At 32.6% G+C, this 13,759-nt stretch overlaps 1 protein-coding gene across 1 annotated transcript; it reads right to left on the minus strand.

Moving 5' to 3' along the window:
• Positions 1-213: 213 nt before the first annotated feature.
• Positions 214-13,719, minus strand: LOC115883434 (SWI/SNF-related matrix-associated actin-dependent regulator of chromatin subfamily A-like protein 1). Its single transcript, XM_030901795.1, has 6 exons — positions 13,025-13,719; positions 12,749-12,965; positions 12,557-12,691; positions 9,837-10,514; positions 4,141-4,423; positions 214-671 (listed from the first exon to the last, which is right to left on the minus strand). Exons 1-6 carry the CDS (start codon positions 13,407-13,409, stop codon positions 297-299), a joined length of 2,073 nt encoding a protein of 690 aa, XP_030757655.1. The 5' UTR covers positions 13,410-13,719; the 3' UTR covers positions 214-296.
• Positions 13,720-13,759: the final 40 nt, after the last annotated feature.

The raw sequence follows: 13,759 nt of genomic DNA on the forward strand, positions 1-13,759 counted from the left end.
CATTCGCCGTTTCTTCTTAGTTTCAATCTACTGAGGTGTTCATTGAGGAGACAGTGTCCTGTTAAAAACCCCGTGACAATCCGAAGATCGTTCTTACTCAGACCCAGGAAGATCTGTGATTTTTCTTGATCATAAGCCCTCAGAAACTTCTTCGACGCTGTATATGTACTTCATAAAGGACATTAGGTATATAAGAAATAAAAAATACTCAAATAAAAATATGATACATATATAATTCTATCAAAAAAAACACATAAATAATATAATACAATATCCAAAAGAATCAGTCAAAATCATCATATATCAATGTTACAAAGAACATCATCGAAATCATCATTTAATATATCATCAAAGTCATTTATACCGCTATCGCTACCGATCTTACTGCCACCTATCCTTTCATCATCGACTTTTTTGGGTTCTTTATCGAAAAAGTTCGTTATTAACGATTTTTTCCTTGATTCAACAAAAATGTGTTTGGTTTCTTGCGGTTTCTCGCTTATATTGTCAAAGGAAGATTTACACAGGCCCACTTCATTTAAGATCTGTTGTTTGGACTGGAGGAGCGGCCATATTGAATCGTCGGCAGTGCCATCTGCCAGGAGATATTGGATACTGACAGGTTTATCTTGACCAATACGATGAGCTCTGGCTTCAGCCTGACTCAAAATCTGAAAAAAAAATCTTATGATAATTCAAACTCGCAGTAATTGACGACAAAAGTTGACAGTTGGTTGTTTGGCGGGAAACAGATAAAATACATACTGTAATCGCAAAACCTGTTCCGATGCACGCCATCAATCATATCGACATTGGCATTAAAGTCTATAAACCTGACTAAATGAAATTTTGGCAAAAAATTTTAAATTTGTTGTATAATTTAAGATACCAAGCAGTTCTTCATTTTACTTTATAGAACAAATGATTGTAACATATATTTTATTTAGATTAAAGCTGCAAAAATTAGTTTAAACCTAATTTTATTATCACTATGTTGGTCACATTGCGCCGTGTTCAGCAATGTTGTCCTTTATTATTTGACAGTTATCCTAATGTAATGTTGAATCTTTGTGAGCAATTCTCTTTTTTTTGCCTATTTTCGTAGTCTTTTTTTAAAAACTGCAGTTTTAAACACAAACAGTTCCTTTAAGAACTAAATTTTCGAGATTTTGTATTGCATTTCTTAAAATTGTGTGTTGAAAATATGCCGAAGCATTTAAACAGTCGAAGCAAAGAGCTTGTAGCTTCCCTGATAAACAATTTGAACGAGAACGTGACAATAAAGGTCCTTTATTACCCTTGACTGCAGTCAGAGAAGTAAGTTTGATTGATAAGCACATTATACCACTTTAAAAATTAGTTTTTATTAAATTCTATGATTATTACTTTGTGCATTAATATCATCCTCTTACTTGTTATTACCACTTATGGCGTTTAAGATTTACATCAATAAATAAATAAATAAATAACCTATGATAACGCTTAGAATAATCTTCATAATGGACTGGTTTTTGCCAATATGTAATAAGTAAAATATGCTAATCAATTAATTACTAAAATATTAATTATCAAATTAAAAATAAAACGTAAAAATCTTTAAAAAATTATATAATAAATATATGGTTTGTCAATTTTAAATTAAGATTCATCTCATAAATCCATCACAATCTGGCAGCGCTGTCGCCATCGCTTGTCACTCAAAGTTGATCACGTGCATCGAAAGTTGTTTTGTGATTACCATAATTAGCTATTCTAAGTGAATTTCATAACTGATTGGTTTACTACGCGTAACATTACTTAAAAATTAAAATTATACCCTTATTTATCCCGACTTTTGACCGAGATCTACCGCACGCTGTACAACTAACTACCGTATGATCGAAAAAAATAATGGCGTCCAGTTGGCTTGGAAATGACGAACGATGACATTTCCCATATAAAATGACAGCAATCTTCAATTCATAGCCATCGCCAACGCCGTTGTTATTCGATCATACGGTATTTTATAGTCTTTTCTCTGGAATTATCAATAATGTCACTGTTAATTTAAGTTGATAGTTAACACAATCTCCATCTACAGTTCATACCAAATAAACTTTTAGTCACGTGATTAAGCTTGTCCGGCACAGCGTTGCCCACTTTTATTTATTTTCTTTTAATCAAAATATTTTAGGAAACAAAAATATATTAATTATATTCATATAAACAGTTACTATTTACATCAACAAAACTCACCTTCTTAACAGCACTTAAAAGACATAAAGGGCCATTACTACAGATTTCCCGTTCAAAATATTCTAATAAAGTTGGGATAAGTTTTTTTGCGGCTATTAAACTATCTTGTACACTTTGCACTAAAAGAGGTTCTAAAAAGAACAAATGTTCGATTGCAAGGTCTGCTAATAAACATTTTTAAGCTTAAAGAATCACAACACAATTTATTTAAACCAAAAACTCCTAATACAAAACTAAAGTGTCAAAACGAATGACATTGTCAGGAAATAAATAAATAAATGTGACAACCTGACATTTTTTACAGCAGAGCTACCACCTGAATCCCCAGCGAGAAATTTAAATTCCAGTTTTTCAACAAGGCACCGAATATGTTCATGGTTGGCAACAATGAATTTAAAAAACCCGCGCCCTCGATTACGTAACTAAAAGTTTAATTGATATCAAATATAGATTTACTGCCTCTAAACAATACCATTTGTAGAATAAATAATATATAACATAAAATATGATCAGAAAAGACCAAACAAATCTACAAAATTTCAAATCAAATTCAAACGTCAAACAGAACTGTCAAAAATCAGAGTACGTAATGTCAGTTCCATATCTAATACATCAACACATGAATAGCATTATATTCCACCCTTATTTTTTTATTCAAAGACAGGTAATTTTTTAGTCAAAACAGGTAATTTTAAAATGACACCATGGCATTTGACACATGATTTTTCATTCCAAAACTTTTTATTCAAAAATTCAATAATATTTAAACAGCAAAATAAACCACTAAATACACCAAAACACTTTTACTGTTACACTGGACGCGCGTTTCGCTAACCATGTTAGCATCATCATCAGATGATTATAAACTAAAATACAATCTACAATTGGAGCGTTTATATACTCGCTCAGTGGTCACAGAGTGAGCGTGGCAAGATCTAGCCAACCGAGTCAGAACCCACCGAACGTAACAGTTAGATTTCCGCCACTAGAGTAGTAGGAACAAAGAACTTGAAGGAATTGGACCGTTGTCTCTGTTCATACTATCTTTACATTTATTAATTTTGATGCTTTCATATGCATCTAATTGCCTGTAATTTGAAACTTGTTTAATTAATTTCAAGTTATTAAGATCTATACAATGTTCTTTATCAACAATATGTTCGGCAACGCAATATTTATCCGGTCTACCATATCTTATCTGAGCTAAATGTTCTTTAAATCTAGTTAATATTGATCTTCTAGTTTGCCCAACATATTTCTGATTACAATCTTTACAAGAAATTTCATAAATACCCGACCTTTCCAGTAGAGGTTTACCTTTGGATTACCTAATAATTGTTGTAATTTATTATTAGCACTATACACAAGTTTATAATTGACATTCTTAAAAATTCCTTTTAGACCACGGGATAACTGTCTATCAAACGGTATTGAAAAATATTTTGACGTATCTTTCTCCACTTGAAAAGTCGAATTTTCAGAAATCATTAACCTATACCTACGTTTTCTAATTATTTTATCAACTAGTGAAGGAGAATATCCATTACACTCAGCTACATTCCTAATGTAATCTCTTTCTATTTCATATCTTTTGTTGGAAAGTGGAAAACTAAGTAATCTATGAACTAAGAAATTTATTTGCTAGCCATTTTATGTTCAATACTATGATATGATTCATTAGGAATATATCTGCGTGTAGTGGTATTTTTCCTATAGATATCAAATTCCAGGCAATTATTGGTATTTCTAATAACTAATACATCTAGAAATGGTAATCTGTCGTTGTTCTCAATTTCATGTGTAAATTTAATGGAAGGAAAACGATTATTTAACTTAGTGGTTTATTTTGCTGTGTAACACCAAAGGTTCCAACCCTCAACTGTAATATTTAAACACACTACTTACACTAGGATTCCAATGCAGTTCAGCAAAAATGACCATTTGCGCCGCTGTCAAAGTTATACCGGCATTAGCGGCGGTGATAGACAAGAGAGCACAGACAAAGCTGTCATCTGTCTGAAATTTGTCGACAAAATACTTCCTCTGATCTCCCGTCGTGTTCCCATCGATTCTGATGTACTTTAATGCTTGTCTTTGCAACATATCTTCAATCGCATTCAGCATGATTTGATGGTGCGCGAAAACTAGGAATTTGGTTTTCTGTTCCAGGACACTATGAATGTATGAACTGGAAAATAGAACATTTAACGTTAATATGGCCGTATCATTGAATGAAAAGATTAAGGAATGAGTCTAATAGTATTCTAGCCTAATAGTGACGGTTATTTTATACAGGGTGAGTCTTAAATAAGTGCAAATATTTTTAGGGGTAGTATAACTCGACCCCAGAAACATGTCTTTTTTCGCAATTTTTTTGAAAATTTGATCTTTTTTTGAGTTTTTATGGTTATATACTATACAGGGTGCGTCTCAAAAGTCGCTTACCCCTGTAACTTTTTTTCAGATAAAAAAACGAGATTCGGCATGTTAGTGTATGACATCAATTAAGATTGATTGACGTATTAATTTGTTTTTGGTCACTTTCTGTTTCGCCGGAAACGACTACAATTTTTGATTTTAAAATAGCAAAGATATATAATAGCAAAGGAGCCTTCGAAAAATAGATTTGATCGTCTAATGTTTTTCGTTTCTTGTCCTGGCCGGTTAAAAGATGCCCAAATCGTATTTTTGATCATATCTCAATTTTTTCAAATGGAACAAGGGTGGTTCATTAGCATATTTGGAAAAAGCATTTTTTACGAATAATTTGATACCACACACTTAGTATTTAGAGTCAAATTGTCGTTATGAACCACATGTTACAATTTCAAATAAACCATATGCGAAAATGTCAAAGTTGACATATGACATATCATTCTATTCAGAGTAGAGGTATGTAGTTCGTGAACGAACTAGTTCCAACGAACTATTCCGACCCCGGAATGAAAGGAACTAGTTCCTCAGGACCTATTCCGGGTTCGAGACTGTGACTGATATACAGGGTGTCCTAGAAATAAGTGCAAATATTTTAACTGGTAGTATAGTTCAACCCCAGAAACACGCCTATGAGGTTTTTTTTGCGAAAAAAAAATGTTGAAAATTTAAAATTTTTCTTGACATTTTCCGGGAAATTTGAAAAAACTTTTTAGTGCCACTTGTTTATTCACCTAAGATTTCCCTACGGTGTATCTAAACCTTGCAGTGTTGCAACCTCCTATGTTATCCACATTCTACATAGTTCGGCGGAACATAGTTCTACATTTATAAATTCATAGATAAATGTCTACTCAAAAAATTAGGAATGTTAAATTTAATCTTTTATCAGTGCTCATTATTAATAATTATAGAAAAAAAACACATTAATTATTTTTAGTAATTACCCTATCAATGAAAACTTAACAAAAACCACCGAAAATTAACTAAAACATTACGTCTATGACGTTTACGAAAATCTTTGTTATGCTGCAAAATAACTTTATTTTGGAATAAATTTAATAAAATGATTCATATTATTCACAATCAGGTCACAAAAAGAAATTCCTAAAATGTTTATCGTAATTTAGAATTTAATTCAAGAAATTTAGAAAACAGCCCAACGAATAATCGATTCATTTTTGTTTTGTTTGTTTTCTTTCATGTTTCTCTGTTTTATTTGAACCACTGTTTTACAAAACACCTTGAAAAGCGCACATTACTTTGAATACCTTACGGAATGAATAAATGTTGAGAATTATTGTCTCTTATCGCCACTTTACGAACTATTTTCAATCTAAGAAAATACATGTTTCACTCAACAATTATTGACAACGTATTTTGTTTTTTCGTTATTTTTTCGATGTATTTCGACAATTCCATCGACAGCCTTACCATCAGCCAAGAACTGCCGCGTGTAAACTGGTCCTTTGAGTCGCCGGTCGCCGCGCCGTCGTGGCGGGCTTGCGTCAGACGACGATGTTAAGCGAACATTCAAAGCAATCAAATTCGTATTAAATTTTAAAAATAAAACAGAGAAACATGAAAGAAAATAAACAAAATAAAAATGAATTGGTTATTCGTCGGGCTGTTTTCGATGTATTGAATTCTGAATTACGATAAACATTTTAGAAATTTTTTTTGTGACCTTATCAATAACCAATTCATTTGTGTTTTGTTTGTTTCCTTTCATGTTTTTCTGTTTTATTTTTAAAATTTAATAAGAATTTGATTGCTTCGAGTGTCTTGAATTGTTGAAACTACGGCAACCTCGCATGACGCAAGCTCGACACGGCGGCGCGACAAAGGAGCAGTTACCACTAATGCGCGGCTCTCTTGGCCGACGTGACGTTTGGGCTGTCGATGGAATTGTTGAAATACATAGAAAAAATAGCGAAAAAACAAAATACGTATTTAAAATTGTTGAGTGAAACATGTATTTTCTTATATTGAAAGTAGATCGGAAAGTGGCAGTAAAAGACAATAATTCTTAACATTTATTTATTCATTCAGAAAGGTATTCAAAGTAATGTGTGCTTTTCAAGGTGTTTTTGAATCAATGATTTTCAAATCAGTGGTTCAAATTGTGATGAGGCCTATATGAAAATAATGTGTTAAAAATGGGGACTGTTATTTTAGTAGTTATTATAATAGCATGTACAAGTAAAGCAGCACAGTGAAGTGTATTTTAGTTAAGTGTATATCGAAAAAGAGAACTGCCACAGTTACATCGATCTATCATAAGTATCTTTTTTAATGTTGGGTAAGTTTTTTAATTTAACTTCTTTAACACATTTTTTAACACATTATTAAACATTTAACTTTTAATTTATTTTATGTAATAATATCACAATCTTAAAATGTAATGCATCTCTGCAAACTCCTCAGGTGTTGTGATTTTATGACTTACTTTTAACATATACTTTCTTGTCCCTATGGCAACACAGTGCGTCGAATTAACTGAAATCCGGGCTTGATCCGGGTAATTGGATGTAGTTGGCGATATCTGCCGGCGGTTCTCAAAATGTTGCGATTATTTTTTTAAATTTTCAAAGTTAAATAACTCGGTTATTTTCAATTTATTTTAAAAATGGTAAAGAGAAAATATGTTTATTTTGACCAGATCTACCACCCCTTAAAATATCTGCACTCATTTCTGGGACACCCTGTATAATAATATGCGACGGCGACGGATCGGCCAGCGCGCGTAGCTCGATGCTAGGCAGGAATGGGGAGTGCCAGCCGTATGTTATCGGATTCGGACCTAGAGGAACTAAATAAAAGACTAGTTTACGTACGGATCGGCTAGCGCGATCGATGCTAGGCAGAAGCGGAGAGTGCCAGCCGTATGTTATCGGATCCGGACCTAAAGGAACTAGAGGAACTAAATAAAAGACTAGTTTACGTACGGATCGGCGAGCGCGTTTGATATTAGGCAGGCGTGGGGAGTGCCAGCCGTATGTTATCGGATCCGGACCTAGAGGAACTAATTAAAAGACTAGTTCACGGGAATCTATTCAGTCGGCAGATCTGAGATATAATACAAGGCGACGACGATGGATTCGGTCTTGTCTATTGCCACAGCCGGCGTAATTGCCACAGAAAATTGTCATGGATACTGTTTTTGATTTTTAGTTTGTTCTTTAAATATTTTATGTGAATTTATTTTATTTGATTGTTCACTTTAGATCCCTAAAATTAAGAAATATCTTATAAAACGAAGTAGATATTCTGAATTTTTAGACAAAAAGAAAAAGCTTGAAGTGAGGAAAAATGCAATTTTTCGTAATATTTGCTCCAATTGATTTGTGATATATATAGTTTATATAGTTTTTTAAACTCTGATTTGAGTTTCTTTTTTATTTTTTTTTATCTGCAATAAAACTTACCTATATTTTTTTAACATACACAATTACACGTTTCGTTATATTTCGTACATTATAAAAATTGTATAGATCATACTGTGAATAGTTCTGACTGGCAACGAACCCCATTAGCAAGCAACTCAATGCTCAATTATGCCAATGTTAGTCGGGAACTATTGTGAACTAAAGACCTAGTACAAGGAACTATTCCTCTGGAGGAACTAGAACTAAGGAACTAGAATTCCCACCTCTAATTCAGAGTGTCATTTTCTATCGAATAAAGTAAAAAAAATACCGAAGGTGTGGTTTAAAAATCAAAAGTTGTAGTCATTTCCGGTGAAACAGGAAGTGACAAAAAACAACTGAATACGTCAATCAATCCTAATTCATGCCATATACTAACATACCAAATCTCGTTTTTTTATCTGAAAAAATAAAAAAGTTATAGGCGATGAGCCACTTTTGAGACGCACTCGGTAGTTGAATATTTTCTAAGTCCTAAAAATAAAAACGCGTTTCTTTGGTAATATAATTTCGAATTATATTTGGTAATATAATTAAGGGTAACTATTTAAATCATTAAGTTATTACCACATTACCTTAAATTTAATTCCATGCTATGAATAGTTATCGCAAAATGTGACACATTAACAATCGCCAAAAACTTACTTACTTTTTGGGACTTGGAATATTTTCATATTTGTTTTATTATCTCTAAAACGGTATAGAAATTTTAGAAAGTATAAACGGGATTAACCATTTTAGAACAAGCAAATTTTTTTATGAAGAATGCATTTTCTCAAAATGTCAATAATAAAGAAGTTTTTTCCTCTTGTAAAGACATAACCGGATTGTCTTTACAAAAAAGTTACTCAAAGGTTAGTCTTGGGTCGAGATTTCCGTATGTAAGAAGAGTACAATGCGTTTATAATGTAATGAACAAAGAAGGAAGAGTAAACACGTTGCCAAACGTATGAAATAAACCGAGAAACTGCGCACATTGCTAAGAGACGTGGAAAGGGATAACAGATTTATCGCAGTCGACTGGTTGAGTTGACCCAATCAGTACCTCTGTCAGTACTTAAAGAGTTCTAGGGAAAGGTGTACATCATGCGTTCAGCTTCACGATTTAATTATGTCCCGTGATACTTAATTTGTTTATTTATTAACGAGTCGTTGTAATTTTCCCTATAGCTTGAAAATTTTGCAAAAAGTGCAAGCTAGAAACAAACAGTTGCATTTTTGGTAAAAATAAGTGGAATCGAGTGGGTGTTCGATAGTGGTCGCGCTATTAGAACTCTGATTTCAAAAATCGATCGTTTTCTCGTTATAAAATAAATGGACACCCTAATGATATCCTTATAATTCCATTTCAGATGCTCAGAAAAATATCTAATTATTTTATCTAGTGACCTTTTAGAAAAAAGTCTTAATAATACGCGGTTTGTGATCGTGATTTTACTTTACTTGATAGGGAAAGGCGTACCGGCAACAACGCAACAGCACACCGTCGCATTTCTCTCACTCCGACTTAATAAGATCCCTATGCGATTTACTTCCACACATTTAATTACCGACCCAAAAGTAACAGTTGCCAGCACGGTTTAATATACCCAATTTTTTTTATCTACCCTACCAATGGTCCTTAGTCTTTATTCAATATTTTCAACCTATATCCCTGTGAAATATGGCAACATTACAAGATTAAACAATAAACTGTTATAAAACACCTCTAAAGTTACTTTTTTTAAAAATTTAACTTACCAAACAGAAGGTATTTTAATCTTGGCAGTTTCCGAAAAGAACGTCAACAATAGACTATGTTTATCCCTCGATTTCTTAGTGTCCGCATATTTCTGTTCCAAAATCCGCAAAGTCTCCCTGTCTTCCTGGCTAAAATTCTGCAAATTCACATCTAACCTAATTATTTCCTGGGTTTTCTTCGGCATGCATTTCATAACATCTTCTTTCGTCCTCCTTATCATGAATTTTCTATGTAGAACGATTTCCAGCTCTTGTAAGTTGGAGTACCCCGAGGAATCCAAGCCAAAGTTCGTTTTCTGTAAGTTGCAGTACCTTCTTGCGTATTCTATAAAGTTCCCGAAAAATCGCTCGTCAATGAGGCTCAATTGAGAATAGAGTTCGCTAGGACGTGATAGAGCTGGGGTTCCGCTCAACAAAACCACTCTTTTGGCGTTTTTAGACAGCTTGGTAGCGGCTTGGGTTATTTTCGCTTTGAAGTTTTTCATTGTATGTGACTCATCGATAATGATACAACCGAAGTTTCTTTCTAAGAGTTTCTCGCAACATCTGGACATCAAATCGTGACTGACGATTATGACTTTGGACCCGCCGATATAGTCTTTGCCCGAAGTCATGTACTGGACTTGCATTATTGATATAGATGGGAGGTATTTGACTATGGTTTCTTCCCAGACATGCCTAAAAATGAACAGATTTGTTTATATTGAATAAAAGAGTCCCAAAAACTATTAACATATATTCGATACCAATTAAAATTTTAGTGGCGTAATCGAGGGCGCGATTTTTAAATTCATTGTTGCCAACTATGGACATATTCGGAGCCGGGCTGACTAACTGGAATTTAAATTTCCCGCTGGGAATTCAGGTGATAGCTCTGCTGTAAAAAATGTCAAGTTGCCGCATTTATTTATTTATTTCCTGACAATATCATTCGTTTTGACATTTTAGTTTTGTATTACGAGTTTTTGGTTTGAATAAATAGTGTTGTGATACTTTAAGCTTAAAAATGTTTTCTAGCAGGCCTTGCAGTCGAACATTGTTCTTTTTAGAACCACTTTTAGTGCGAAGTGTACAAGATTATAGCTTAATTGTCGTAAAAAAATCATCGCAATTTGATTAGAATATTTAGAACAGGAAAGCGGTAGTTAATAGCGTTTTATGTCCCTTAAGTGCTGTTAACAAGGTGAGTTTTGTTGATGTAAATAATAACTTGCACAATTATGCACAGATGATGTTATTACTAACTCGCAAGAAAATAAATTAGCAAGTAATATTAACACAACGGCGTATAGAAAAATTGACAAAACGGAAGTAATCGAAGCCATAAAAATACTGAAGAAGGGGAAAGCTGGGGGTCATGACAATAAAACAGGAGAAATGTTGAAGAATTTAGGAGAAAGTGCTGTCACTGTTTTCGCTGATTTGCTCAATGAAATTATAAATGAAGAGGAGGTACCCCGAGACTGGGAATTGGGAATTGTTTTGCCTATATTCAAGAAGTTCGGGTAGAAAGGTTTTTGATTATATATATATAAATAATAACAGTGTATATACATATTTATAATTAATTTATTTTAGTTTCTTTAAATATTTTGATTAAAAGAAATTATGTAAAAGTGGGCAACGCTGTGCCGGTCAAGCTTAATCACGTAAAAGTTTATTTGATATGAACATGCATTCCTTTTAATAACAGAAATAATGCAAGAATATACCGTATGATCGAAAAAACGGCGTCAATGATAACTGGAGAATGACAATCAATAATAATTTTGCCGAGGACAATCTCTAGACCTCGTTTAGTAAAAATTGACATAAAACTTGTTAAGACAGATTTTATATTCAATATTTTTGGAGAAAAAATGGTACGCCATTGGCTTCTCTTAAAATAAACATCATTTTGAAAATCTGAGAGTAAAATTTCATAAAAATATCTATAATAACACAAGAGTTAATATGGAAAAAAAAATTGTAGAAAATTTTACCACCCTCTGTTTCTCAAAAGTAAAGATGTTTATGACATACTATCGTATTATAAAGTTTTTTTCTTACAATAAGTCCAAGAATCGCTCCCTTAAATATCGCCATTTCATTAAGGAACACCCTGTATTACTACAAAAATATCTTTAAATTATGTGATACTATTGCTTGCACATTTTACAAAAAAAAACGGGATGAAAATTTCAAATAGGAACCCTGACGTGGAACTTTTTGAAACAATGGATCACCCTGTAACACCATTGGTGATCCATTGTATCAGTTTTATTTAAATTCTAAACCTAGAATATATTTAAATCCCCCTGTATATCTCTAAATATTTTTAAAATATGGGATACTATTGCTTGCATATTTTACAAAAAAAAAATGATATAAAAATCTTAAATAGAAACCATGATATGGAACTATTCAGAACAGTGGATCCCCCTGTATATAAAAAGAATAAAACAAGTTCTTTCATAATAAAAATAAAAAAGGAGATAATTTAGTATCTAATCAGATTTATACAAAAAAAAATATTTTTATAAATATGTTTCAGAAACTGTTAAAGCTTGTAACACCAAATAGCTAGCAGTGCAACAGCAAGCAGTTTATTTCTACAAATTAATAATACTCTTATTTATGTATAAAACCTGTAGAAGCATTGCAGACAGTGTAGTATTATTTTTAGATATTTATATCTAATATTCTACGCTAATATTAAATTTAAACTTAACATTACTTACTTCATTGAAGCTGTTGTTACAATCAGCAAAGGCCAATCACTTTGATAATAATTCATAACTGCTAGGGCTTGAAATGTTTTCCCAAGACCCATATCGTCGGCAATAAGGCACCTACCATTTCTTTCAACTCCATACCTACAAACAATAGTATTTTCAATATTTTAATATTGCTATAAACAAAAAGAAACTCACCTCAATCCTTCTAATTGAAAAGGTAATAACGTTTGACTTAACTCTGTGTCTAATCGATTTAAATCTATATCACAGCTGGGGATAGGTTTCTGTAGACAATTTATTACAAACGGGGGTAATTTTTCTAGCTTTACGTTCTGGGATTTTAAAGTCGATAACTTTGAAACGACTAGGTTGTATTCTGTAATATGAAAAGACCACAGGCGAGTCTGTGAATCTACAATAAACACAAATGCTTAATTAACAGAAATACAGTCAAATAATTACGTCATGTACCATAATTCCTGGTTGGAATCTGTTTAAACAAGTTTATCACCGCATCACTATAACTTGACATGGCAACATTAAACCTTTCACTACTTATTAACACAAATGACAGAGTTATAACTTTATTAGGTCCGTAAAAATCTATCGTTTGTTTACTGTTTGTATTTGCACTGATTCGCTCGTAAGGCTTCTTCGAATGATCCACAAACTTATTAACAAACTTTGGCGAAGATGTCCTAAACACAGACGAAAACGTAGGACTAGAAACACTTTTAGAACTTGACGACACATTCTGACCGTTTTCAAATGATTTTTGAGGGCTTAGGCCCTTTTGTGCTAATTTTCGTAAAGCTTCTTGTCGTTTTCGTTCGATTTCCTCAGCTGAGCATGACATCTTTTTATAATAGTCTATAAGTTTCCAGGGAGCGTTTATTTTTTTATATATTAACTACTTTTAGATATGAATCTTCTTCTAGATTTGAAATATTTAAATCAAAATCAGTATTTACTTTTTGAAAACGAACACCACCAAATGCCACTTCAGAGACAACTTAGAGAAGTTGTCTCTGGCCACTTTTAAAATTTAAATATCTAACCTGACTTTTAGGAATGTCAAAAATATGGAATGGTCGCCAATCGTATCAGGTTTGCCAACCACCTAATTTTTTAAGAATAATGTAATATTAGTTGCATAATTGTAAATTTATATCGTGATTTATATTAAGGGCTGTGATTAAGGGTTAA

This window comes from Sitophilus oryzae, unplaced genomic scaffold (assembly GCF_002938485.1).
Source record: "Sitophilus oryzae breed Bouriz unplaced genomic scaffold, Soryzae_2.0 scaffold_1902_pilon_pilon, whole genome shotgun sequence".
Classification (NCBI taxonomy): Eukaryota; Metazoa; Arthropoda; class Insecta; order Coleoptera; family Curculionidae; genus Sitophilus; species Sitophilus oryzae.